The sequence below is a fragment of the Diadema setosum genome, chromosome 10 (assembly GCF_964275005.1).
Source record: "Diadema setosum chromosome 10, eeDiaSeto1, whole genome shotgun sequence".
Classification (NCBI taxonomy): Eukaryota; Metazoa; Echinodermata; class Echinoidea; order Diadematoida; family Diadematidae; genus Diadema; species Diadema setosum.
The window spans coordinates 38,762,187-38,787,098 of record NC_092694.1 but is presented as its reverse complement, the minus strand read 5'-3'; the positions used below and the strand labels follow the sequence as shown (position 1 = coordinate 38,787,098).

At 38.0% G+C, this 24,912-nt stretch overlaps 1 protein-coding gene across 1 annotated transcript; it reads right to left on the bottom strand.

Annotated features, from left to right (window-relative positions):
- Nucleotides 1–3,176: 3,176 nt before the first annotated feature.
- On the bottom strand, nt 3,177–24,514 carry LOC140234170 (scavenger receptor class B member 1-like). The gene is made up of 13 exons (XM_072314242.1): nt 24,377–24,514; nt 23,496–23,716; nt 22,983–23,140; nt 19,306–19,447; nt 18,464–18,670; nt 17,839–17,983; nt 16,211–16,280; nt 15,161–15,345; nt 13,236–13,354; nt 12,484–12,557; nt 11,715–11,766; nt 10,810–10,980; nt 3,177–3,368 (listed from the first exon to the last, which is right to left on the bottom strand). The coding sequence occupies exons 2-13, from the start codon at nt 23,709–23,711 to the stop codon at nt 3,318–3,320; spliced, it is 1,590 nt and encodes a 529-aa protein (XP_072170343.1). The 5' UTR covers nt 23,712–23,716; nt 24,377–24,514; the 3' UTR covers nt 3,177–3,317.
- Nucleotides 24,515–24,912: the final 398 nt, after the last annotated feature.

Genomic DNA, 24,912 nt, shown 5'->3' with positions numbered 1-24,912 from the left:
TTAAATCAATTTATATGCCCAGCAACAAGAGACAACTAAAATGAAGCAGTATATTTTTCATCATTTATGTATCTGCGATGCCATACGCATGTAGCGTCAATAATTATTATGGCTATATATGTAGGCCTATACATATAAATATCAACATGTATAAAACTGAAAGATATTAGTAGTTTGTATAATTATGATATACAACATATATCATCATATCATACAATCTATTGGATATGTTTCAGTTGCTTCCCAATATATTCATTATATTATAACACATAGGCCTATTAGGAAACCAACACATACACGGTAATATATAATTTTATATAATTATGTTTGTGTACCTGTGTACTATCTAGTTCTCTATTTCAGTACTTCATTGATTTGTCCCTTCTTAAAATATGATTTTGATGTACAATCACCTTATCTTGGGGATATGTATCATTCTGGGTGTCCGAACAAAGAAGAATAAAGTGTTGTCGCTGGATCAATGTTCCTCATTCTTTATGCGCGCTTCGATACTTCTCGATTCCTATGATCGAGACGCTGTCATCCTAAGGAAGGTGGGTGGGTGGCTCAGTGACACGTCACTGTGCAGGTGTACCGCTAGGATCGAGGGATTCAAGAACAACCCAGAGACACACTTCTGACCCCCAGGAAAGAAAGAAAGAAAGTCATCAAATGCGTCTCTTTTGACGGAAATATGGAATGACTGTAACCGGTGAGGTTACTGGCTGTGCTCCCGCGGGACGGGGCACTTATCGCCATGACAAATCTTCCTCGTTTCCACCGACATCCTCTTCTCCCGCCTCTTTTGTTAATCAGCGGTTGCCCCTGGCAACCGACCTCTCGATGACAGAGAGATGTATGTCTCTGTCTTCGACCATTTTTTTTTTGTCCTCTCTCAAATCAAGTCACCCCTTCTCTTATGATTGCCGAGATATTTTAATTATTAGTTTCTAACAGAACGTCGTTTATCATGTTCATAATTCTATACTCGGCAGAAATAATTATCAAATTCATAATCATGAAAATATGGCGTTAACAATGAATCTTACACAGCCAGTGTTGTCACCGTGTTGTCGCCGCTAATAGTAATACACGATAATGTTAAAAATGTAAGCACTACATGTTCCGTGGCCGTGTGAGGGCGCCATTCTTAGAATCTGTCCAAGGTGATGGCTCCTCACACCGCCTGATGTCGGTAGTGCCAGTTCGAGTCTGCATGCTGACCTTGTTAGTTTTATAACACCGTTTCACTTAGATTGGCCACTATTACCAAGGGGATTCCAAAATGATAAGAAAAGACGAAGCAATAGCTATGTAATGAGTCGGGTGCATAGCTATGTCATACTATAGAGGCCCCCTAGTTATGGTTGAATTAAAAGACATTATAATTATAACATGCAAAAAAGCAACAAACCCAGACAGTTCTATTACTACGGGAAAACATTGATAATACATATTTTGTAAGGAAAAGAAAAACAAAATGAAGTCAATTCATTAATTCATTAATATCATATTAGCCAAAACTACTTTCTCCTATTGAAAGTCAACGTAAGAAAATTCTGCACCATCACAGAAATATGACACAAAAGATACTCGTGTTTTTGGTGTTTTTTTGTTGTTGTTGTTGTCTGATTTCATGTGAACAAAGAAAGCTAAGAGAAGAGTAATAATGCAGGTCAATAGAGATTTGCTATGCAATGATATCGTTATCCATGTATTTGGTACTATGAGTGATTATATATTATTCTTATATCGCTTTTTCGTAAAACACGTGAAACTTGAAAGAGGCGGATTGGTCATGTACTTTGATTTCCGTGACACGTGCTCTATACATATATGACATACATTATTGTGTGAATGTAAATAAAATCTTACTTCTTGGCAGCTAATGATCACATTTTATTTGAAATGCTAGAAGGACACTAGATACACAAACTTCACGATTCAGGAAAGGATGATAATTTAACCGCACGATTTTAATGTAAAATCATAATTGCCTTTTAACCGGTGCAATACCGCATCACCTTAAGGCGATTTATCTAAAAGCTGTTACACCAATTAGCAATACATGATATCAGACAAATCGTGAATGGATGGTAGGTTTTCCATGATTATATTGGAACAACTTCAAAAGAAACGTAATACATAGGAAGAGTTGCGCTGGTTTACAAAGCGTTCAAACCGTTCTCACACCTTCGATATAGTACAACCATGCAGTCATGGCAGTAAAAACTTCTATTTTTTTTTTTTTTTTGGGGGGGGGGGGGATGCAACATCAAGAAGGCTTATTCACTAAGCTCATATCGCAGGTATTGGTATACGAGAGTGTGTTTTCACTAATCTTTGATGTTTGAATATTCATCTTGCAAACCGTTACACATTTTCTTAATTGCCACACTTGTTGATAAAACGAACGTGACCTACTAAAGAACCACAGATGCGACCGTGGACTAAATTATTTGGGCTAAAGTGAACTAACATGTAAAGCATTTTTTTTTTAAATAGAGCAACCTTGATTCCAACAAAACATCGCTTATTATACTTTCAACGATTTCCGCCCAATCCCATGCAAAGTACAAATTTTTATTTCCTATACATGGATCTTCTGTACTCGAAGTACCATCAAAAAAAGAAGAAAAACACGCCTCTCCGTCTTATGTCATGAAAAGCTTAAGAAGACAAAAATGGTCACAATTCAAGCCGTCTCACATGGTCAAAACGTACTTTATGACTATGACACCTTAGCTCAAATTTAGTTTATTATATTGCAGACGACGCTTCTTTCTACTCCAAATGGGTGGAAATGAGTATTAAATTAGAGACATATAATCGTGGAATTTTTTTAGCGTACAACAATCAGTTTAGAGGACTATCATTTCCCCCCTTAATAATAGATAGGCAACAGAATATAGAATCTAATAATTATCATTGCTCAATCTGGTAAACTATCACAGTCACCAATATGGATACTCTTCATTCAGTCGAGTCTATAGTTAATTGTTTTCTCCATGAGTACCAGCTCAAAGGGGTCGAGTTCTGAACGTTCAGTACATCCACATATCCAAACAAAATCAGGCTGCCTAGATGTCTACGACCAAATTTCAATGGTTACCATCGCAGAAAATTACGTACATTCCTCCAAAACTAGCACAGGTTCCTCCCGTAATTAATGAAGGTGGTAATATACATTTACATGTAACTGAAGTCAGTATGGTAGAATGGTATCATCATGTCTTGCTAAAATATACTCTGGCTAGCTGTAGCCGATTCCGAGTTTCTCCTGTATCTTTAGGCGAAAATAATCGTAGGTGGCGCTGTTAAGTTGACAGGGGCGAAGTTTCCTGAGTTTTGTCCTTGCTAGGCGATCTCTGGTGAAACAATGGAAGTAATAATTCATGGCATTCAACATCATGTTGTTATAAGCTGCACCGTGCAGCTTTTAGTAACGTTCGTACATGATAACAATAATTACCTTTCATAAAAATTCAGTCTCTGTTTATCTTTTTCTTTAATGACAAGTACACTTTCCCTCGACTTCTTACTGACTTTATAGGGTAATATTATTTCACCTGCTATTTAGTGGAGGCAGGGAGGTGGATTTCCACCTCCCTGGTGGAGGGCAGTAGGGTGCTGTATCATGAAAGTAGGTGAAATACTAGTAGGGAACTCTCTTTACACATTTTTTTTTTTTCGTTATTTACACCGAGATGACGAACTGATTTATCCTCCCTATTCAGTGACGACGGCACAATGGATTTAATAATGTTAAAATGGATGGTACTGTTTACCTTATACTTCGCCTTAAGTGTTGTCGTTACATTTGTGCATTCGCTGAATCCATTAGAGATGTAAAAGTAACTCGCCTATAAAGATTGCGTCATCATCACTCTGACCCACTGACTGTACTACGTGACATGAGAACGAATGATAGATTACATCATGCACTCCACCAATGAACCGAATGAAAGAAATGTTGATATCAAGTATGAACACGATGAAGTGCAACGTCGTTTTTTTTTTCTCCTATTTCTCTTGATTCATTTGGAGTGGGTAACATTATTGACTGTTTAAAAGGCTATTGTAGATATTTCTGATCAAAATAAAACCCCCAATACCAAGCAGACTGACTATAATTTCAAAGTAAAGAAACAAGGAAAAAAAATCAAACATAAAGTTGGATTAAGATCAGGACAAAGTAATGTGAGGTAAGTAAAAAAAATGGCATAGTTTTGAAAAGAAAAAAAATATACGGAGAGGGACCTGTTGACCTTTTTCTCTAAAATGGTTCGAACACGTTTGAAAATGGGGCTTTAGAATGACGCTATATCAATATCCTCGTCGACAACGGAATAACATGAGCCATGATGGGTTGATTTCATATAAAAACGATTTCTGAGAGTGTGCTTACAAAAATAAACAACCACCAATACATAGATAGATTAATGAATGAAAAGCAAAATACTCACAACTAGTCAACAATGGAGAGCAATCCAAAAAGAGGAACAAAAAAAAAAAAACACACACACACACACACACACATACATTTGACAGTTATCATGGTTATTACATAATCTATGCGTGTGCTTCATGACGCCTGTATAAGGCACCGAAATTCAGTACCTATAACGATCGATTTTTATTTCTAATCTCGATTTCCTAGAATGGACACTGTTTTTTGCTTTAATAAAGGAGATTTCCCGACCAGTTAAAAGTTACGTCTGATAAAAAAGTGTATCATTCTTATCAGCACAACGTAGAAATTTGATGGAAATCAGATTATGAAGTTATGAAATTGTTAATTGTGAAACACTTCTTGAACAGTCAATGAAAGTATGCAAATAGGAGATCTGATGTTATCGCCTCAAAACTTTCCATAATATTATAGTTTGTATACAAAACTTTGCTGCTTCCATTTTTTCTTTTGTTTAAATGCATCTTTGCCCCAGTCTCAAATCCTCATATCTGACTGATCAATATTCGCAGATATTCAGCCAGGCATAATATTTTTTTTTTCACCTTTAAGGTAATGAAAATTGAATTTTCTTTAGATTTATGTCCATTATCAATGAAAAATCGTTAGGTATTGACATCATTAGCTCCCTCATCTATATATTGATATCACCTGTTCGAGAATTGTTTTACAAAATATAACAAAACTTCGGGCGTCATCCCACGAGACCGACACCCACGAGTCATTTTGCCCATGACTTTGACACTAGGCAAATAAAGCCCATGAGTTCGACACTAGGTAAAAACAGCCCACGAGTTCGACAGATACAACATGGGGCTCAATGTGTCGGTCTCGTGGGCCTTATGGGCTGTATGACTGGTGGGCTGCATGACTCGTGGGTGTCGGTCTCGTGATGTGCACTGGTCACGTTACCAGAGTTTAATCACATTTTCATTGTTGTTTTTATCAAATTTTACTCGTTCTTTTCAGACTAACTTTTAACTGGCGTGGAACCCCTTGAATGATGTTCACTCTGTCTACATTACGGAGCTTTAGATTTTCTGGGGACGTTCAGAAGGAAATACATGTTCTGAGTATGCGCAGAAGCGCGCATCAAGTCAATCTATTTTTTACCTTGCGTCTCCTGAGTTCAATTCAATTCAATTCAATTTATTTCACACACCATTCTCATGTGTCACAAACCCCTTGTGGGGGCAAGTACATTGCTTAGTATAATTACAAAAAAATTGAACAGGGTTGATATTTACATGGAATGTTGCGTGGGGGACCTTGAGAAAGCACAGCTTGTTAAACAAGGTCCCCTCAAAAAAGAAATATTACATGCAGATGAGTGGAAGTGATATACAGTGTGTTGCAAAATGAATGAAGGGCTGAGGTGGGAAACAAAAAACAAGAGGAGGGAGGAAGAGAGGAAAAGAAGTAAAAGACGGAGAGTAGTGACATACAGTTCAAATAGGTGTAAATACACACATTGGTCATTAATTAAAAGTCATATTATCATCAATCAACGTAAGATGCAAGGAGATGTTTTTTAAATCTTTGCTTGAATACAGATAAACTGGGGGCAGATTTAACATCAATTGGCAAATTGTTCCAAAGCTTAGGGCCAGAAAAAATAACAGTGTTTTGTGCAAAGGTGGTGCGTGTACGAGGTATATGGAAAAAGTTTTGCTGACGAGTTGAGTAATTGTGAACATGACTGTTCTTCTTATATAAAACAGAAAGGGCAGTTGGACATTCATTCACATAGGTTTGATACATCAAACATCCAAGATGGAAAAGATACAAATCATATATTTTCAGTGATTTTTTCTCAAAAAATATATTTGAAGTGTGTGAGCGGAAGTTCAAATTAAAAACAGTTCGTAGGGCCCTCTTTTGTATTCTTAAGATCCTATCAATAGACAGTCTTGGAGCTGACCCCCAAGCAAGCAGCCCATAATTTACATGTGACATTATCAATGTATTATACAGCATAAATAAGATATTGGATGGGATGAAAGACTTTAGTTTATGGATAATACCAACATTCCTTGATAATAACTTCGCCATGGCATCTGTGTGTGTCTTCCAGGATAAATTCCTATCAATGATTATTCCAAGAAATTTGGTAGAATCAACCATGACTAGTTCAGTCCCATCGATGCATACAGGAGAAGGTAGATTGATGCTGCATTTACTGAAGAACATATAATTACACTTAGAAACATTTAGTGACATTCTATTTACTTTTACCCATTTCAGAACATTAATCATTTCGGAATTCACAGTATTCAAGAGGGTAGCACAGTTCTGGTGAGAATAAAATACACTTGTGTCATCAGCAAAAAGAGTGAAGGAAAGTAAATTACTCGATTTCGGAAAATCATTAACAAACAGCAGGAACAACAGTGGACCAAGGAGTGACCCCTGAGGTACACCATACGTGATAGACTCTATGTGAGATTTGTGGCCATTAACAACAACAAATTGTTTCCTGTTATGCAGATAACTACTGAACCAATCTAATGACTTGCCTCTTATTCCATATCTAGACAACTTATATAATAAAATATCATGGCTAACAGTATCAAAGGCTTTTGAAAAATCTAAAAAAACACCGACTGTATGAGAAAATTTTTCTATGGATTGAGCAATCGTATTCAGTGATTTTAAAATGGCATGAGAAGTTGTATGTTTCTTACGAAAGCCAAACTGGGATTCACTTATGATATTGTTTTTTTCCAAGAAATCATCAACACGAGAATAAACCACCTTTTCCAGTAATTTAGAGAAGGTAGGGAGAAGAGAGATTGGTCTGTAATTTGTTAATTCTTCAGGGGAGCCCTTTTTGAATATTGGTATAACTTTTGCAATTTTCATCTTGTCAGGGACAATACCAGAGCTGAGTGACAGATTGAGTATATGCACAAGAGGCTCAGCTATTTCAGAAATGACATGCTTTAAAAGAAAATTAGTAACTCCATCATAACCAGGGCTTTTCTTACTATCCAATGTATTGACAATCTCAATTATTTCGTTTATGACAACTGGAGAGAAAAACAGTGTGTTTGGGTTGTGATGATCTAAATAATCATAAAAATGTGTGTTAAATGATTGAGTATTACGTGCAAGATTAGGGCCTACATTCACAAAAAAATTATTCAAACCGTTGGCAATTTGAGAAGAATCTTCAATCTTTTTCCCATTTACATTCAATGTGTCTATTTGGGTTGTATTTTTCTTTTTACGCAAAACATCATTAATAACTTTCCATGTCTTTTTAATGTCGTTCTTACATGATTCAATCAATTGCGAGTAATACTCTTTCTTTGCACAGCGTAAGAGAGTGACCAAAATGTTTTTATAAACAGTATATTTTTTCTTTAACTTAGGAGTAGGATTGGATTTGTATCTGTAATAAAGTCTATTCTTCCGGTTTACTGACTTCAAGAGTGACTGCGATAACCAAGGAGATCTGGGTTTCTTTTTATAACTCGAATTACTCTTACTGCTAGTAGGGGTAGAACAAATACCCGTAACAACACAATCTATTATTTCAAGGAAGTAATCGTATGCAATATTTACATCATTTATATCTAATATGTGTGACCAGTCATGTGTACTCAGTGCCTCCTTCACCAGATGCAAATTGGTACTACTTAACTTCCACTGATGCATTTCTACAGAAGGGGGATTTTTTACACTTGCCATTTGAGGCAGTATAGCAAACACCGGAAAATGGTCTGTCATATCAGACACAATTATCCCTGTTTTGGGGGTTGGATTTATGTTTGTAATTATATTATCGATAAGAGTATGTGACTGATCAGCAATACGAGTTGGCTTGGTAATTAACGGGAAGAAGGAATAGGATAAGATGGTGTCGATGAATAATTGACAGTAAGGATTTACCTGAGAGCAGAGTAAGTTAATATTAAAATCTCCAACCAGAATACAATGTTTGTTGTTTACCTCACTGGAAGACAATATATCATTCAGAGCCGTCATAAATTCATCTTGTTTAGCTTGGGGAGGCCTGTAAACCACTCCAACTAAAATATTTTTGCAGTCAGAAGATTTGATTTCGATGAAGAGTGTTTCAATAAAATCAGTCATATGTGTTAAATCATCCTTCCTGACATATTTTAGCTTAGATAGAACATAAAAGCCCACTCCACCACCAGTTCTGTTGGGTCGACTATTGGCTATAAAATCATATTCCTCCATAGAGTATAATGAGGATGGTGTAGAATTGCGAGTCCAAGTCTCAGTCAGAGCAATTACTGAAGGGGAACCTGAAAGTGTATTGAGCAATTGCTCTAAGGGATCAAAATGTTTATTTAGGCTCCTAATATTGAGATGTAATACAGAAAAATCATTTTGCTTCAGATCTGAAAGTGCATCACCAAACTGTTGAGCTGTACAGTACATAGACTCAGTACAAGAGACACTTCTATCGTTGTCATCGCAACTGATTTCAAAACTTGGCATACCTGCATTTAGGTCACTCAGAATGGTTTCATCAGAGATACTGTATAATGGATTTGAAGATGAACTCATAGAGTTGTCTTTTCTTCTACTTTTCTACTTTCACCAACACTTTGCACATTTAAAAAGAGCTCATCATTATCTAATGTATGGAAAGGAAACAGGTTTACAGAGGCCATGACTTGGATACTTCAAAATTGTAGGGGATGAACATGCTGCATGGATATAAGAAATTTGCATGTGAGGTCAGGTACAATGTAGCAACTGGATAAGATACCAGTTGACGTAAAGTCAAAAGTGAGAACATTACAACATGTAGTGCGAGATACATTTACTGATAAATCTGTTATATCATTCAGCCCGTTCCTACTGACAGTTACGCAGGTATTTTCTTCCAATTCAATGGAAAGGAGAAGTAGCCATCTCATCTGCTCTAATAGAATCAACAGAACACTTGTCATAATTGACAGTGTACAACAACATTGTACATCAATAATCAACATGAATAATAACAATAACTAGCAAAAAAGTGCATGTGTAACAAGAAAAAAGGGTCAACACCATCAACGCAGTATTGACCAATGAGAAATAAGAGGGGGAAAAAAGTGGCAAAAAATGTACACTCGGACCACCGCATGGTCTACAAATAGGTCAGCATTGTAAGTCGATTGAACTTACAATGTACATCTAAATAGTGAAAAGCAACAGCAAATGAATGCCATTTTAAAAAGCAATGCCATATGAGAACATTTTATCAACTGTCATTCTTTCATTCAAATCTAAAATGTAATGCTATGAATAATAGCAATTGTACTGGACTACAAGTCCCACATGAAGAATTCTGTAGTGTTTCACTATAATAAATAAAAGAAATTCTGAGTTGCAATTGGTTATATACACTAGCAGTGTACATGTACAATTGTACAAGTACAGTAGTCAGTACATCTCAGGCTCAGTGTCATGTTAACATTCATAAGGAATGTACTGGAAGCTGTAAAAAAAAGAAATTACCTGCTTAAAAGAAAAGATCCAAAAGATATCTTGATTTTGATTTATACAAAGTCTCTGCTATACAAAAGCAGCTCTCAAAAGTGTGGGGGGGGGGGAGGAAAAAAGTATCATACCTCAGATTACAAACATCCAGTCAATTTAGAACAATATAGCTCAGTGTACATTCATCAGTAAACTAGTACACGTACTAAGGTAGACGCTACAGTGTAATTGTAAACACTAAATAGCAAAAAGTGTGATCTGCTGGAGCTATAATGAAAATGGTACCGGTACCAGATAATGTATAGAAAGATTTACATTCAGACTAGGGACTAGAGTTCATGACCATGGCAGAGCAGCCTGGCTTAGAAATGTTATATTGCCTCAATCTTCATAAGCATTCCATTTGGTGGTACCTTTCTCCTTCCATTGCAGAACAACCTTGCTGCCTACAATGATGATTCTGGTTGATTTGCCAGACTTTCTTAGGTTGTACGCAGTTTTTGCAAGCAGACCTCTTCTTGCCTTCAGGACTGGAGGAAGGTCAGTGCGCACTGTGAATGTGACGTTCTTGCTGCTGTCCTGCTGAGCATGGTCATGGGCCGGTATTGAGGACTTGGTCTGCTTGGCGCGAGACTTGTTTTCACTACTATTCTGGGCTATTTTTACGGCCGCACAATTTGCGACGTAGGGAGCTACTTGATGCACCAATCATATGGGGGCGCCATTTTATTTATTATACGTTGCGTCCCAGCGTAATCTAAAGCTAATTTTTAACACGACGCAGGGAAGAGGAGAACGTCCAGCGCAAGCGTCGTCTCACACGTCCGCGTCAAAATCTAAAGCTCCTAATGATACGAGGTTGACTTCTACCTCACCTTCCCGTCTTCCTGAGATCTTTTGAAGTGCTTGGTAGTCTTGGCGACCAGACCCAGAATGATGAAGATCCCGAGTGCAAACAATACCCACTCGATTGCCAGCACAGCGTACCAGACATCGACGAAACCGAGTTTGTACTCGTTGATGATGTCATCATTGACTTCCATACTCTGGGTGGGTGGTCAAGATGGGATAAATTCAAATGAACTATATACTAGAAAATTACGAGGGGTATGTAGGCCTATATTTCTTTCATCACTTGTTATTCACAATTTTTTTAATTATTATTTTAACTTCTCAAGTTGATTGTCATCAATCTGATGGTTTTTTTTCCCTTAGGTTCTTAGATCAATTTGTTTCATTTTTAATTTTTTAATACGATAAACATAATTATGTACCACTAACGACCAACACATTCCATGTAACATAATTACAAGCAGGAACACAGTTTATTTCATACACGACTTGGAATGAAAATTGAAAGGCTGCTAAAAGTCTACTAGAGATTATGGCGTCATGTGTGGACAACAATATAAAGAAAATGTAAAGGGAATTCACAAAAATTTATTTTTCATGATCTAAAATTACACATTCCATCAACTTGATAGTGACATAATATGTTAAGGGTAGCAACTTATTCCCCCTGCTTTCTGAAAGCGGTTAGTCAAGTGCTCTTTCACTATGCTAGAAAAGTGACTTTTTGTGGATTTTTCTCAAACTTTCACTGATGTGTTCTACTAATGTTGCTGCTTTCACTCAATCCACATTTCTCTTTGGGTTTTGCTTTTCTTTATTAAGACCCAAACTGCAGAACGTTTTGGGTATTTTCCCGTGGACCCTTCTGATTATCCACCAACACATTTGTCTATCGAAATAATCACCAAAACAAAGTACTTGCTCAAACCTGTTCTATCCAGAATAGGGGAAAATACATTTCTCTGATGTCACCGATATCTCTGTGGAGTAGAAAAAGACAATTACGGAAGATCAACAAATCGATGGGAAGATCATCTATTGTGCAGTGTTATGTAGTGAGTCAGACTGAGATGGATGGTAGAATCCATTTTCTTTTTACTATGAACGAAGAGTGTCAACCTTATTTGACCTTTGACATATCCGCAGTGAATGCCTATTTTCTCTCTTAGAGGAATTATTAAGGAACATTATCTTATGGAATCAAAACAAGTTTATTCACGTATGCAAACAAAACAGCATGTGTTCGCATTGGAAAGACATAGTTATTCCCGTAAACAAAAGATCATAAATTACATGTGTAATACTTATCTCATGAAATTCAAAACCCATACATGAAAAAAAAAAGTCAGTTTAAAGGTGCATCAGTGATAAGGAATATATTCAAATTATTACACCATTACACCCCACCCCACCCCCTAAAAAAATGGTTTGACGCCATGGAAAGAATACTATAAGAGGTGTTTATTAGTGTAGCGATGATTATTACGGAGCGCACATACATGTATATTACTAATACGTCATATGAGGGCGCTATTCATTTAGATGCAGCTGAATCTCTGCAGTTCGTAACGTGAAGTATTGCATGGCCCTCTCAAGGTGTTTACTTTCGTGTTTTTTTATCCTCATTGGATTTGTGTACATTCTTATGTAAAGGAAAATAAATTTTGAGCATGCATCTACTCAGTAGAGGAGCTTACTTCATCCCGGAAACTGGCTGCGTGAATATATTAATCTGGAAGCGAAATTTCATCACAAACGGAACGCCAGTTTTCTGTAAAAGAAAAAAAACAAACAACAACAACAATAAAAAATGAACAAACCAGCAAAATCGAAAAAAGGTAAACTTAGGAATACTGAAAGACTGCGTGTGTTACCAATACGTAAATTCTACACAAACAATTGCAAGATGGCAGACATAAAAACAATAATTGAGTAAAAGTTTTAACTATAGGTATTTCATGTTGTGGAAAATAATAGACCCCAATACAACGTATGCAACAAAAACCAACGAAACAAATCTCGCTTTTCAAGCAGCGCCTAAAAAAACCCCAGTTTTCTATGCCTTTTGATTAAAAGACTCAAGGGAAAAATAAACACTGCACGAATTCTTTTTCATTAAAACAAGTCAGTTAAAATGCAATCAATGTATCATCTAAAAGCGTCATACCTGCCAATCAATAATATTTTTGCCTAGCTGGTTTCAGGAACTGCATCATACTACTCATGAACGTTGCGCAGCGCAGAGTGCATTCGATGCCATTCAAGTTATGATACTAAACTTGTTTGGGATATCTCCAATTGTATTAAAACACCTATGAGCTAGTTACTGCAACACTTTTCATAATTCATTCGTAGAATTTGAGACATGATTATGGCTGACATGATATGGCGTATCAACCCCCCCCCCTTTTTTTTTTCAATACATGTATTATTGGAATGTCATATTTACCGGCTCGACTCCAAGGTAATTTTCATGGAGCGTGGCGTTTGGAGAGATTCCTTCGATCCCATCAATCAAAGTTTGTTGACCTCCAAAATAATGTGGATTTGACAGAGCGATAGGACTTCCTGTAGAATCACAACGTAAAGAAATGAATGCGAGTGACGTCACATTTTACTATCCTTTACCGCCTTCTTCCGTTCCCTGTACATATCACGAAGTGAAATATTTTGAGTAGAATAAACCTAAAATGTTACACTAAAAGGAAAGTCAGATTTTAAACCTTCCTTGTTTTTCTTGCACTAACTCTACGCAAAAAAGAGGAAAAATAATATACAACATCCCAAGTAGAAAGTCAAAGAAATACTGAGATTGAGTAAAATTAGACGATTAAAATCTCGATTTGAGCCCTAACCCATGTGATCATAGGCATGTGACTATGATCTTATAATTACTCAAAAGGGGTGATATACTTTGGGTTGCGATGGGCAAGGTTGATGGGGTATTCAAATTTTCACTTTTACAAGACAATTAGAAATCACTTATGAAGATGGAATAATCTTTGTAGAGAGCATACAATTCGAACAGGTATTCAAAGTTCATAATATGATGAAAATCGGTCTTGAAATGGCTGAGATATCCAAATGCAAAGTACAACAACCCTAATAGCAGAGACACGTCAGAATGACGTCTATCTACAGAAAGACTCGTAAACTGTCGACAAAAATACGTCATTTTGCTCAAATGGAAGACGTAAAAAAGACGTCATATTTAGACGTCAGAAAGGGGTCTTTGTACGACCACCTAGATGTCAGACAGACGTCATGAATATGACGTCTTTTTTATGTCTCGCATTGGAGCAAAATGACGTATTTTCGTCGACAGTTTACGACGTCTTTCTGACGACAGCGCTGACGTGACGTAACATTTTGACGTCAGTCTAAGACGTTTAAGTTACCTCCATTATCTTTGTTCATTTACGTCGTTAAGAATAACGTCATAAACATCGTTTTCACGTCAATTTACTATCTTTTTTACGCGTTTTGGTAGAAAAAAAAAAGACGTCTTAAAGACATCACTTTGACAAAAAAAAAAAAGACAGCAGTTTGACTTCGTTTTTAAGCCGATATACATTAATTACTATGCTAATTACAAGATCTAACAAAGGTGTAGGCATCTTCAAATACAATCCTATGATTCGAACTGTCAATTCCTAAAGCCCTAAATCTTATTCCTAAACCTATGCCTACCACCTATTCCTATAAAGTGGTCCTAATAAAAGGTGGGTCCAACCCTTTATTATACAGGAACTTCTTGTATCTGATTCTAAAACAAAGTTATTCAATAAACTTTCAGATCCTCTAAGAATTGTATGGTCTTTTATATTTCATTGGAGGTTCTCATTTTCTCAAAAAGATGAAGCCTGAAAACCCTCTCAACCAACACTATTACCATCCCTTTAACATGTTTTTCTAAACAAAAAACGGACTCATATCACTTTTCTTAGTTTGTTTTAGTATACACGTTGACGAATTGGAGAAGATCGAATGAAATTTTAAGGTCACAAAATGAAAAGGAGTTTTAGTATATTACTTGCTTTTTTAAAAAAAAAAAAAGGTTGTACACGCCTTTAAAATGTACACAACGAAAACCTTTAAAAAAAAAGTCACTAAATTGGGTCGATTTCCGAGACAGATTCAGTTTGATCTCTTTTTTTTCTTCAAATTTTACTTAACTGTCATTTGTTATTACTTTCTCTCACATTACCTTATATTAAGCTTTAACAATACGTATTACATTGTCATTGAAAATGAACAAGACTCATTTTCCATTTTTTAGAATTTCCTCCATTTTCAGGGATAGAGTGTTTTACCAGTTAGCTTGATTTCTGACTATATAGCTCCTTTGATTTTATACTTTTTTTTTTTTCTTACCATATCTACACGGATCTTGTCGCATGACCCCAGAAGGCACATTACATAGCTCGGGTTGGCCGCCACAGAAACCCCGATTTGGAGGGAAAGTTGTGACGTTCATGAACACAGAGGGCGACAGTCTGAATTTCAGCAGCGGAACCTCCTTGAAAGACGACTCGTTTTCAAATTCATAAGACACCGACCTGCTCGCCGTGGTATCAAAGAGGCAAATAATATGTATTCATATTAGTGGTCATGGTCAAATCTTTGCAAGATGCAACCAGATGTGCAAGAATATCCTCTTATTTTCATACTCTGCCCCCCCCCCCCATTTCGTTGACAACACTTTGTGAAACGCGAAACAATAAAACATGAAATTTCAAAACAGAAATACAGGGATTGTTGTTCTGAAGACGATATCAACGAGATAACTATCTACACTATTGTATCTCACAATTTAGAGCGGCAAGAAGACATGGTTTCCTTTTCTCTTTCAGTAGTGAATAAATATAAAGAATCTGACAGACCTCGGAAAAGAAAGTTTCGATTTTAGTTTCGATAACTTTGAGTTTGTAGTCAGTACAAGCCATGATCATCACTCAGCTTTGCAATGACTGAATTTTCCCCTTGAGTTACATTATATTTGTTGTTGTTCATTTTTCCATCTGTGAAGATGGCTGGATAGCCCATATTCAGCTACACTAAGCTGGTCTTCCATGGGGTCCAGTTGGATGTGGGGTGGGGACCACTTCACCGGGTTAGACACCCTGCTCTTTGCGATGAATGAATGAAGTGGGATCTTTTACGTGCATGAGCTGCGACTCTCTCATACACGGGACCTCCATTTTATGTCCTATCCGAGGGACAGAGTGTTTTGCCTCTTGCTAGAGGGGACGGTATGCTTACACACAACATTGCTCAGTCCAGACTCGGGTTCGAACCCGGGCCGCGTGATCGTGAGGCAGACGCGCTACCGACTGAGCCAACTCACCGCCCTTTCAATGTCAATCACCGGCAAATTTCATCGAAAAGTGAAAGTTTGTCTTGTTAAGGACTTGGTTGACCCACCTGCAGAGCTGAGGTTGGAAAAGATGAAGTGTTTCCTCTCTCGTCACACCAGGATGAAACATCGATCCATCTGAAATATAGATAGAGTTTTTTTTTGATTTGATTATTGGTTTCTGTATCATCATTGTACATATACACATTCATGTACAAACATAAATATGATAATATATATAAGTATTTTCTTGTTCATTGCCTGTGTACAATGTACAGCAAAAGTACAACAAAACATACTACAATGAATAATACAGAGGGGCTACAGCATAAGCGTAGCTTGATTTGCGTGCAGCCCCCCGTAGCATAACATAGTATTATAATGTACATCGGAAGGAGAATAGGAGGGAGGGATGACTTGCATAGAGATAGGATAGTTGAAAGGAGAAGGGGAAGGGAGAGGTTTGTCTGCTTTCACTAAAGGTTTATACAAAATAAAATCACCTGTATCACTGATTAGCAAGACATGACAAAATATTTCTTCAACGAGTTGCCTTTTATCTTCAAAAATCTCTAGAAGTGGACATAAAAAACAACAACTTTAAGGTTAATGGCCGCCTACAGCTGTATTTGATTCCACATGATTGTCTCTTCTGACAAACGCGCCTCGTGGATTTTGTAAGACTGTGTATAGGCAAATATCATGCTGAAATCATACTTTGTTGGAAATATAACAAATGAAATGAAATGAACAAAATACAAGACTTATCGACGAAGTAGCCACATTGATTGTGATGGTACATAGCCATGGTGATCACAGCCGGAAAAGGACGGCAAAGACATGAAAGAAGGAGAATCGACATCCCTGCGATGTTAGTTATCATTGACCGCACAAAAAACGTGTACAATAAAATAGTGACTGAAAAGGAGCGTGGTGGCTCCATGATATTCCACAAATAAGCATGTTTTTGATAATGGAAGTAATACTACAAGTGGTATTGATAGCGGGCTTGGTGTCATTACGTTTGTGTGAGTGATTCTGTGGTTAGCGGTGTCAATATTTGCAATATTTTATGTATGTCTCAAGCTTGATATCATATACTTCGTTTAATTTTGTTATATTTGATGTATTTTTTCATCGAGAAATATATATGAAATAAAATCGAAATCGAACTCGAAAATCGAATCGAAATATTCTACATCTACTTGGGCTGAAGTTGGCGATGCAGACGGTAGTGGAGTGTATGTTGGTGTTTAATGATAAAACGGTCACTATATTGCTGTTCCACCGATAGCAAAGTGCCGTTGCTGTTGGTTACCATGGTTACTATACGTTGGTATAGGTATTGATGTCAAGGATACTTATGTCAGTGTTCTGCTATATCTACATAGCTCCAACCTTGATGATGATGATAATGATGATGGTGACGATGAGAATGATAGCGATGATGATGGTCATGATGATGGTGATGATGATAGTGATGATAATGGTGAGGTTAGATGATGAGGTTGAGTTCCAAGCTGATGTTCTGATTTGTTTTTTTGCTGTGTCGATTTGGTGTTGCCATTCGATTTTCTCGGTGTCCACAACACAAATTTGACGGTTGATTAACTGGCAGTGTTGGTGTAAATGTTACCATTATCATTTCTATACGTGAAAGAGAAAACACTGATTTCGCTAATAACACACATCTCACCGGTGCTACTCTTGAAGCTGTTGGCCTCTTCCGACCACCAAGTCAAAAGACGATCCTCTCCATCGATCTTGTCGATGTGGTTGACGAGACTGATGTTGGTTTTGCCGTTGAAGAGGTTGAAGAGTCCGACGTTCGTTTCGTTGAACTGCAATACATCGCGATACATTCCCCAAAACAGAGACGAGAGTCATGGTGCATAAATTGAACGTGAATATCTTGAAAGTTATATCAAATTCTTTATCACGTTCATGGATTAAAGATCTTTAGATTTATTAGAATGCAGATCATACTTTAATATCATAAACTTTGGAGAGTCCATGTGTATTATGTTCGAAACGCACATAAGAATGTGGCACATTATGAAAGTGCTCTTGTACGGGAGTTTAATAAATATGTAGATGCAGGTTACAACGCGTATAATTTCAAGCATTGTTCTCTCCAATATTCTACATGTAACTACACATTACTTCCGGGTCGGCGCGTAATTGTAAGTTGCCGCGAAATTCAAAAGAACTTGTACACATGATTCAACTATCTATGACAATACTAACCCTCCTGAGTTAAAAAAGTTTTGATTATTGGTAAATAAATAATATTCACGAATACAAAAGATTAATCTGCTCACCCCGACGTAATAGCCGAACTGGCCCGACTGAAACTGTGGAGGGACGGAAGAGAACTGAGAAGCAAATGTCATGAGGGGTTCGGGGTAACCCCAGAGTATCTCCCTGACCGACCTCCGGATCATCAGCGACTCGTCGAGCTCGTACAGGAAACCATTGACGGCAGTGCGGACGAAGTAGTGGTAGTCTTTTACCATGTGTGCTGTGGCCTGAAGCGTGTTTCAGAATGTTTGTTTGTATGTGTGTGGCGGGTGGGGGGGGGGGGGGAGTGATGGGAAGTGAGGGAAATTGTAAAAGGAAAAGAGGAAGGGAGAGAGAGAGAGGGAGAGCGTATCAATACACAATAATTGCAGCTAACAGTAGAATAGAGAACACCTCAGACATTACCCATATTACCGAACATAATAGTGCTGTATAATTATAGACTAATGCACACATGGATATGAATGTACACGTTTATTATGTTTTATACATTTATCTAAGTCTACACAAATATAAACACACACACACACACTAGTATATACATGAAATTTGTATGTATAATGTATGTATATAGATATATAGATAGTTATAGATTCATACATGCATAAAGTTACCATGAAAATTTAATACACTGTATCGTATTACAGCGGACCAATAATTAATGTTGAACTATCACTATGGCGTGCATTGAGTGCAATAGCGGTACTGGGATCTGCCGTAGTACTCGCCACAGGCATTGCATATAGAAAAGAAAAGGAATGAAGAAAAGGCAAAAGCAGAGGAAAAACGCATGAAGGAAACAAATTCATAATTCAAATTAAAGTCAGCGTCATGTTTAGATTCCTACAGCTGTTTCTCTCACCATCAGAGGAACATTCAAGGTCGCGATAGTATCGGACTCGGGTCCGACAGATCGCTCTCTATCGAAGAAATATCGGAACTGCAGGTAGTAAGACAGTGTACCGTTATCGTGAAAGGTGATATTATTTCTTTCCAAGACTGTCCTAAATGGGTGACAAATAGAAAAGAGAAGTGATTAGATATTCAAATTGATGAAATTCTTTCGCGGTGTTGTGTTTATTGCGAATGATTGACAAATTGCCCCACATCGAGAAATCAGATAAGATAATTGTTGTTTAATCTTCGACATTGTGACCCTTGTCCTCACAAAATTATGTGGATTTGATATTGATGCACTTCCCTTTTTACACACGAATTTGTCATTTGTAATGACAATATTGAATGACCTCTATTCGTACTGAGAGAAAAATAATGACCTACTTAAAGCAACGGCGTAAATCCATACTGAGGAGTGGGGGGGATGGTCACCATCACCACGATTACAAGCCCATAACCGGACCGGCGCAGCCTTTTTTTTTTTTTTTTTTTTTTGGGGGGGGGGGGGGGGAGAAGCTTTGTGCCCCCCTCCCCCCCCCCCACACACACACTTTACAGGGATCGGATGCCCCACTCTTTTGCATGAAATATAAAGTGGGAGAAAAGTGGCAGCAACAACATAAAGACTTTTTGTTCTTGTTGCTTTTTTTTTTTGCTTGCTTGTCAGACGACTTTCGGCGGAAAATCAGACCTTAAAAGTATGAAAACATTTTTTTTTTTTTTTTGGGGGGGGGGGGAAATATCTGTGAGAGGAGTGGAACGACCGAACGGGGGAAGGGTGTGTATGGGGGGGGGGGGGGTATCCCTCTCCCACACGAGGAAGATTTTGCATATTCAGACCTGAAATTCAGCGATCTGGTGCTCACTTGTGGTGAAAATTTTCTTTTCTTTTCTTTAAAAAAATAATAAGAAAATGAAATATTCACAATATATCATTGAATGACAAAATCGTGGTATTTCAGCTCTTGCTGTGCGACATCACTGTGAAGGCCTACTAAATAATGGGGCCTATCATCGGCGTAGATAGGATTTGATCTTAGGAGGAGCGGTTATGTGAGGGAACGAATCAAGCGAGGGGGGAGGGTATGGTAGGGGAGTTTCCCCCTCCTACGGTGAAATCTCTTTGCGTTGAAAATTTTGACATTTTTCAGTCCAAAAACTGCCGTTTGTAGCTATATTCTTCGCTTTGGAAATTAAGGGGGGCACACCAGGCGCAACTGCCGTCAATCACTGGCAGCAACATCAGGAGAATGGCATAGCGATTAAATGCGAGCGAGCGGAGCGAGCGAGCATGAAAATTTTAACATTTTACAGTCTAAAAACTGCCGTTTGTAGCTATACTTTTTCGCTTTGGAAATTAAGGGGGGCCGCATCAGGCGCAACTGCTGGCAATTACTGGCAGCAACATCAGGAGAATGGCATAGCAGTTAAATGCGAGCGAGCGGGGCGAGCGAGTTTGAAAATTTTGACATTTTACAGTCCAAAGACTGCCGTTTGTGGCTGTATTTTTTCGCTTTGGAAATTATGGGGGCACACCGGGCGCAACTGCCGGCAATCGGGCAGCAACGTCAGAATGGCATAACGATTAAATGCGAGCAAGCGAAGCGAGTGAGCTTGAAAATGTTGATATTTTACAGTCCCACATGTCCTTTGTGGCTGTACTAGTATTTTTTCCGCTTTCGAAATTAAGGGGGGGGGGGGCGCACCGGGCGAAAACTGCTGGCAATTACTGGCAGCAACATCAGGAGAATGGCATAATGATTAAATGCGAGCGAGCGAAGCGAATGAGCTTGAAAATTTTGACATTTTCCAGACCCAAAAACTGTCGTTTCTGGCTGTATTTTTTCGCTTTGGAAATTAAGGGGGCGCACCGGGCAAAAACTGTTGGCAATTACTGGCAGCAACATCAGGAGAATGACATAATGATTAAATGCGAGCGAGCGAAGCGAGCGAGCTTCAAAATTTTGACATTTGACAGTCCAAAAACTGCCGTTTGTAGCTATATTTTTCGCTTTGGAAATTAAGGGGGCGCACCGGGCGAAAACTGCTGGCAATTACTGGCAGCAACATCAGTCAGGAGAATGGAATGATAATTAAATGCGAGCGAGCGAAGCGAGCGAGCTTCAAAAATTTGACATTTTACAGTCCCCAAACTGCCGTTTGTAGCTATATTTTTCGCTTTGGAAATTAAGGGGGGCGCACCTGCTCACAATCACTGGCAGGAACATCAGGAGAATGGCATAGCGATTAAATGCGAGCGAGCGGAGCGAGCGAGCTTGAAAATTTTGACATTTTACAGTCTAAAAACTGCCGTTTGTAGCTATACTTTTTCGCTTTGGAAATTTAGGGGGCACACCGAGTGCAACTGCCGGCAATTACTGGCAGCAACATCAGGAGAATGGCATAGCGGTTAAATGCGAGCGAGCGGAGCGAGCGAGCTTGAAAATTTTGACATTTTACAGTCCAAAGACTGCCGTTTGTGGCTGTATTTTTTCGCTTTGGAAATTAAGGGGGCACACCGGGCGCAACTGCCGGCAATTACTGGCAGCAACATCAGGAGAATGGCATACTGATTAAATGCTAGCGAGCGAAGCGAGTGAGCTTGAAAATTTTGACATTTTCCAGTCCTAAAAACTGTCGTTTGTAGCTATATTTTCGCTTTGGAAATTAAGGGGGGCGCACTGGGTGCACCTGCTGTCAATCACTGGCAGCAACATCAGGAGAATGGCATAGCGGTTAAATGCGAGCGAGCGGAGCGAGCGAGCTTTAAAATTTTAACATTTTACACTCCAAAAACTGCCGTTTGTAGCTATATTTTTCGCTTTTGTTTGTCCCACTTTTATTTGAGAACCATCCCCCCCCCATCGACGCCTCTATACATATCATATATATATATATCATATATATATATGATATATATCACATATATATATATATTTATATATATCATATATATATCATATATATATATATCATATATATATATGAGAAAATTATACATTTTCCTACAGCATTTTCCGTACAAGATAGAATACTGTTCAGCTCTGTTACCTGTCTGAAGGCCGGCGTACAAACGTCATGCAATATGCCAAAATTGATACAATCACATTTCTGCTTCCTCCATTTTTTCCCCTCAAAATTCAGGGGGGGATGATTGTACAGGCCATCCCCCCCTCCTCCATTTCAGGGGGGGATATATCCCCCCCATCCCCCCCGGGATTTACGCCCATGGCTTAAAGATGGTAGGGAATGCTCAAACATCATTTGACTGACCTCCTAACTTTAGAAAGCAGCTTATGAAAACAATCTCAATGCAGCTTTTTTTGAACTTTTCTTTATTTTGATAACATTTTAGGCCCTACCTAAAACGCGTTGCTTTCAACATGTTCAAGAACGTTTAGTGACGCACATGAATAATGAAAAATTCTAACTTGATTATGTTCGTGACCTGATATTAAGACGCTTAATTTCTCTAAATATAAGTTTAGTAAATCTTGCCAATTGTTCTTATGAATATACAAATGATTTATGGACAAACTGACAGACTCATTAAGATCCAGTAAAAACAAATATATCAGATGTGAATATCTTATGATTTTTTTTTTTTTTTTTACGTACGTTGAGATTTTAGTCAGTACTCACTTATAGACATACGGCCCTGCTTCCTTGACACGTGGTCTGCCTCCATTGATGACGTCATCTGGATTTTGCAGGTCAAAAAAGTACATGCTCTGGTACAGAGGCATACGAGGATGTGCCCATTCCTCAAATATTGGCGAGTTTGGGTCAAGAACTATCACCTGTAAAAATATGGGGAATTCAGATTTAATTTCATTTCTCTCTATTTCATCAAGTGAAGCTGATTATTTTCGCTTTAATGATTAACATTTTATCAAAGCATTGCACCTCCTGAGTCATGAAAAGAATACTGTAAAGCCAGTCAAGTCTATGCCATCCATTTCTTATCAATGCTGAAGAGAGCGTGAAAATGTAAGTGAAACGTCCGTAACAACATTGCTGATGCGCCAAAATGAAGCGTTCATTTTGTGGGCATCAAATGCACCGGAAAAGAACAAATTCGCCTCTTTCAACAAATCAGATTCTTTAAAATAGTTTTTTGTTTTTCATGTAAGATATCCTCTATAGTAAACTCACGTGCTTGATGACGTAAGCGTACATGAAATCCACGAACCATGGTAGGAAAAGTAATCCCGTGAAAACAAGCATCAGTGCTATAAAGAGCGCGATGCCGTGGCAGACGACACGACGTCTGGTGCATCTTCGACCTCGGTCGACCTCCTTTTTCTGATCGATGAGGGGAGACGTGTCGACATCGCACTCGAAACTAGATTCCTCGTCGCTGCTCATCATAGACTCTTTCAAGGAGATATTACAGTACTTTTCGGAAAATGAATACACACCAACACACAGTGAGCAACAGCGAAAGCATATTCAAATGCAACAGCACCTACAACACTTGAATGACAATTCTCACCAGTATACCGTATAAACGTATTATACAGACTTGTCCGAGCCGATTAAGTTGAGAATGATGGCGTCAACCAGTCACAAAGGGTGACATTTGTTACCTTATCCGAAACAGATTCGCTTCGAAATCTATTCAATTGCAACTGAACGTGAGTGAGGGAGGTATAAAGGAGCACCTCAATGCGTATTATTTCAAGATGGTTTGTGCGCAGAACTTCTTTATGTCATGCAAATATCACATACCTTATACCATGCTTATACACAGACATTTCCTGTCCTATATTAGTGGATTCATATCCATCACGCCCGGAACCAAAGCAATATCCTCTTCTTGTGAAGAACGCAGTGATTACAATAACACGTGTCAACTCGTAAAAGCTAACATGTCTGAAGACACATAGATTCAAGGCAAGACAACGATAAAACCTTAGCGTAGCTCCTAACTGCTTACTTCTAATCACTGATAATTATTACAACAGTATGACAGTAATCGATACCTCTGGTGCAATGGTTTATGAAAAATACAGATTAATATTCACGAGGCATACCTTCAATTACAAATTCGCTGGTTGTGTACGTCCACAGCGCTCAGTAGTTCAAGCTGTTCGTTTTCGCACAACAGCTGCAATAAAGTACGTTGTTAATGATTGAGATATCGTATTTGTTAAATGAGATCGTCTTACCACCCAATCAACCACTTGTACAAATGATAAACAATTAGGGACTCACTCCGGCTCAAGGATTTCAGCACCAGGTGCAAAATATGCCGGTACCCATGGTATCACTTAGCTGGAAGTGATACCATAAATCTGGGATTTGTCGCAAGTTTCACGTGGATTTATGAAGTTCACAGTGATGGGCAGAGAGGAAAAATCGGTTTACTAGAAATTTTGATTTATGCATAACTTTATAGCTAAGGTTCTTCTTGACCAACCAACATAAAAATGCCAAATATAGCATTAATGAACATTTTTAACTTAATTCCAAACGTGTTCATTTACAGAAACGAGTGTACTGAATTATTAGGCCGTTTACATGCTTTACAGTCATAATGTATTCAAATTAATGGATGTTTCATTTGAGG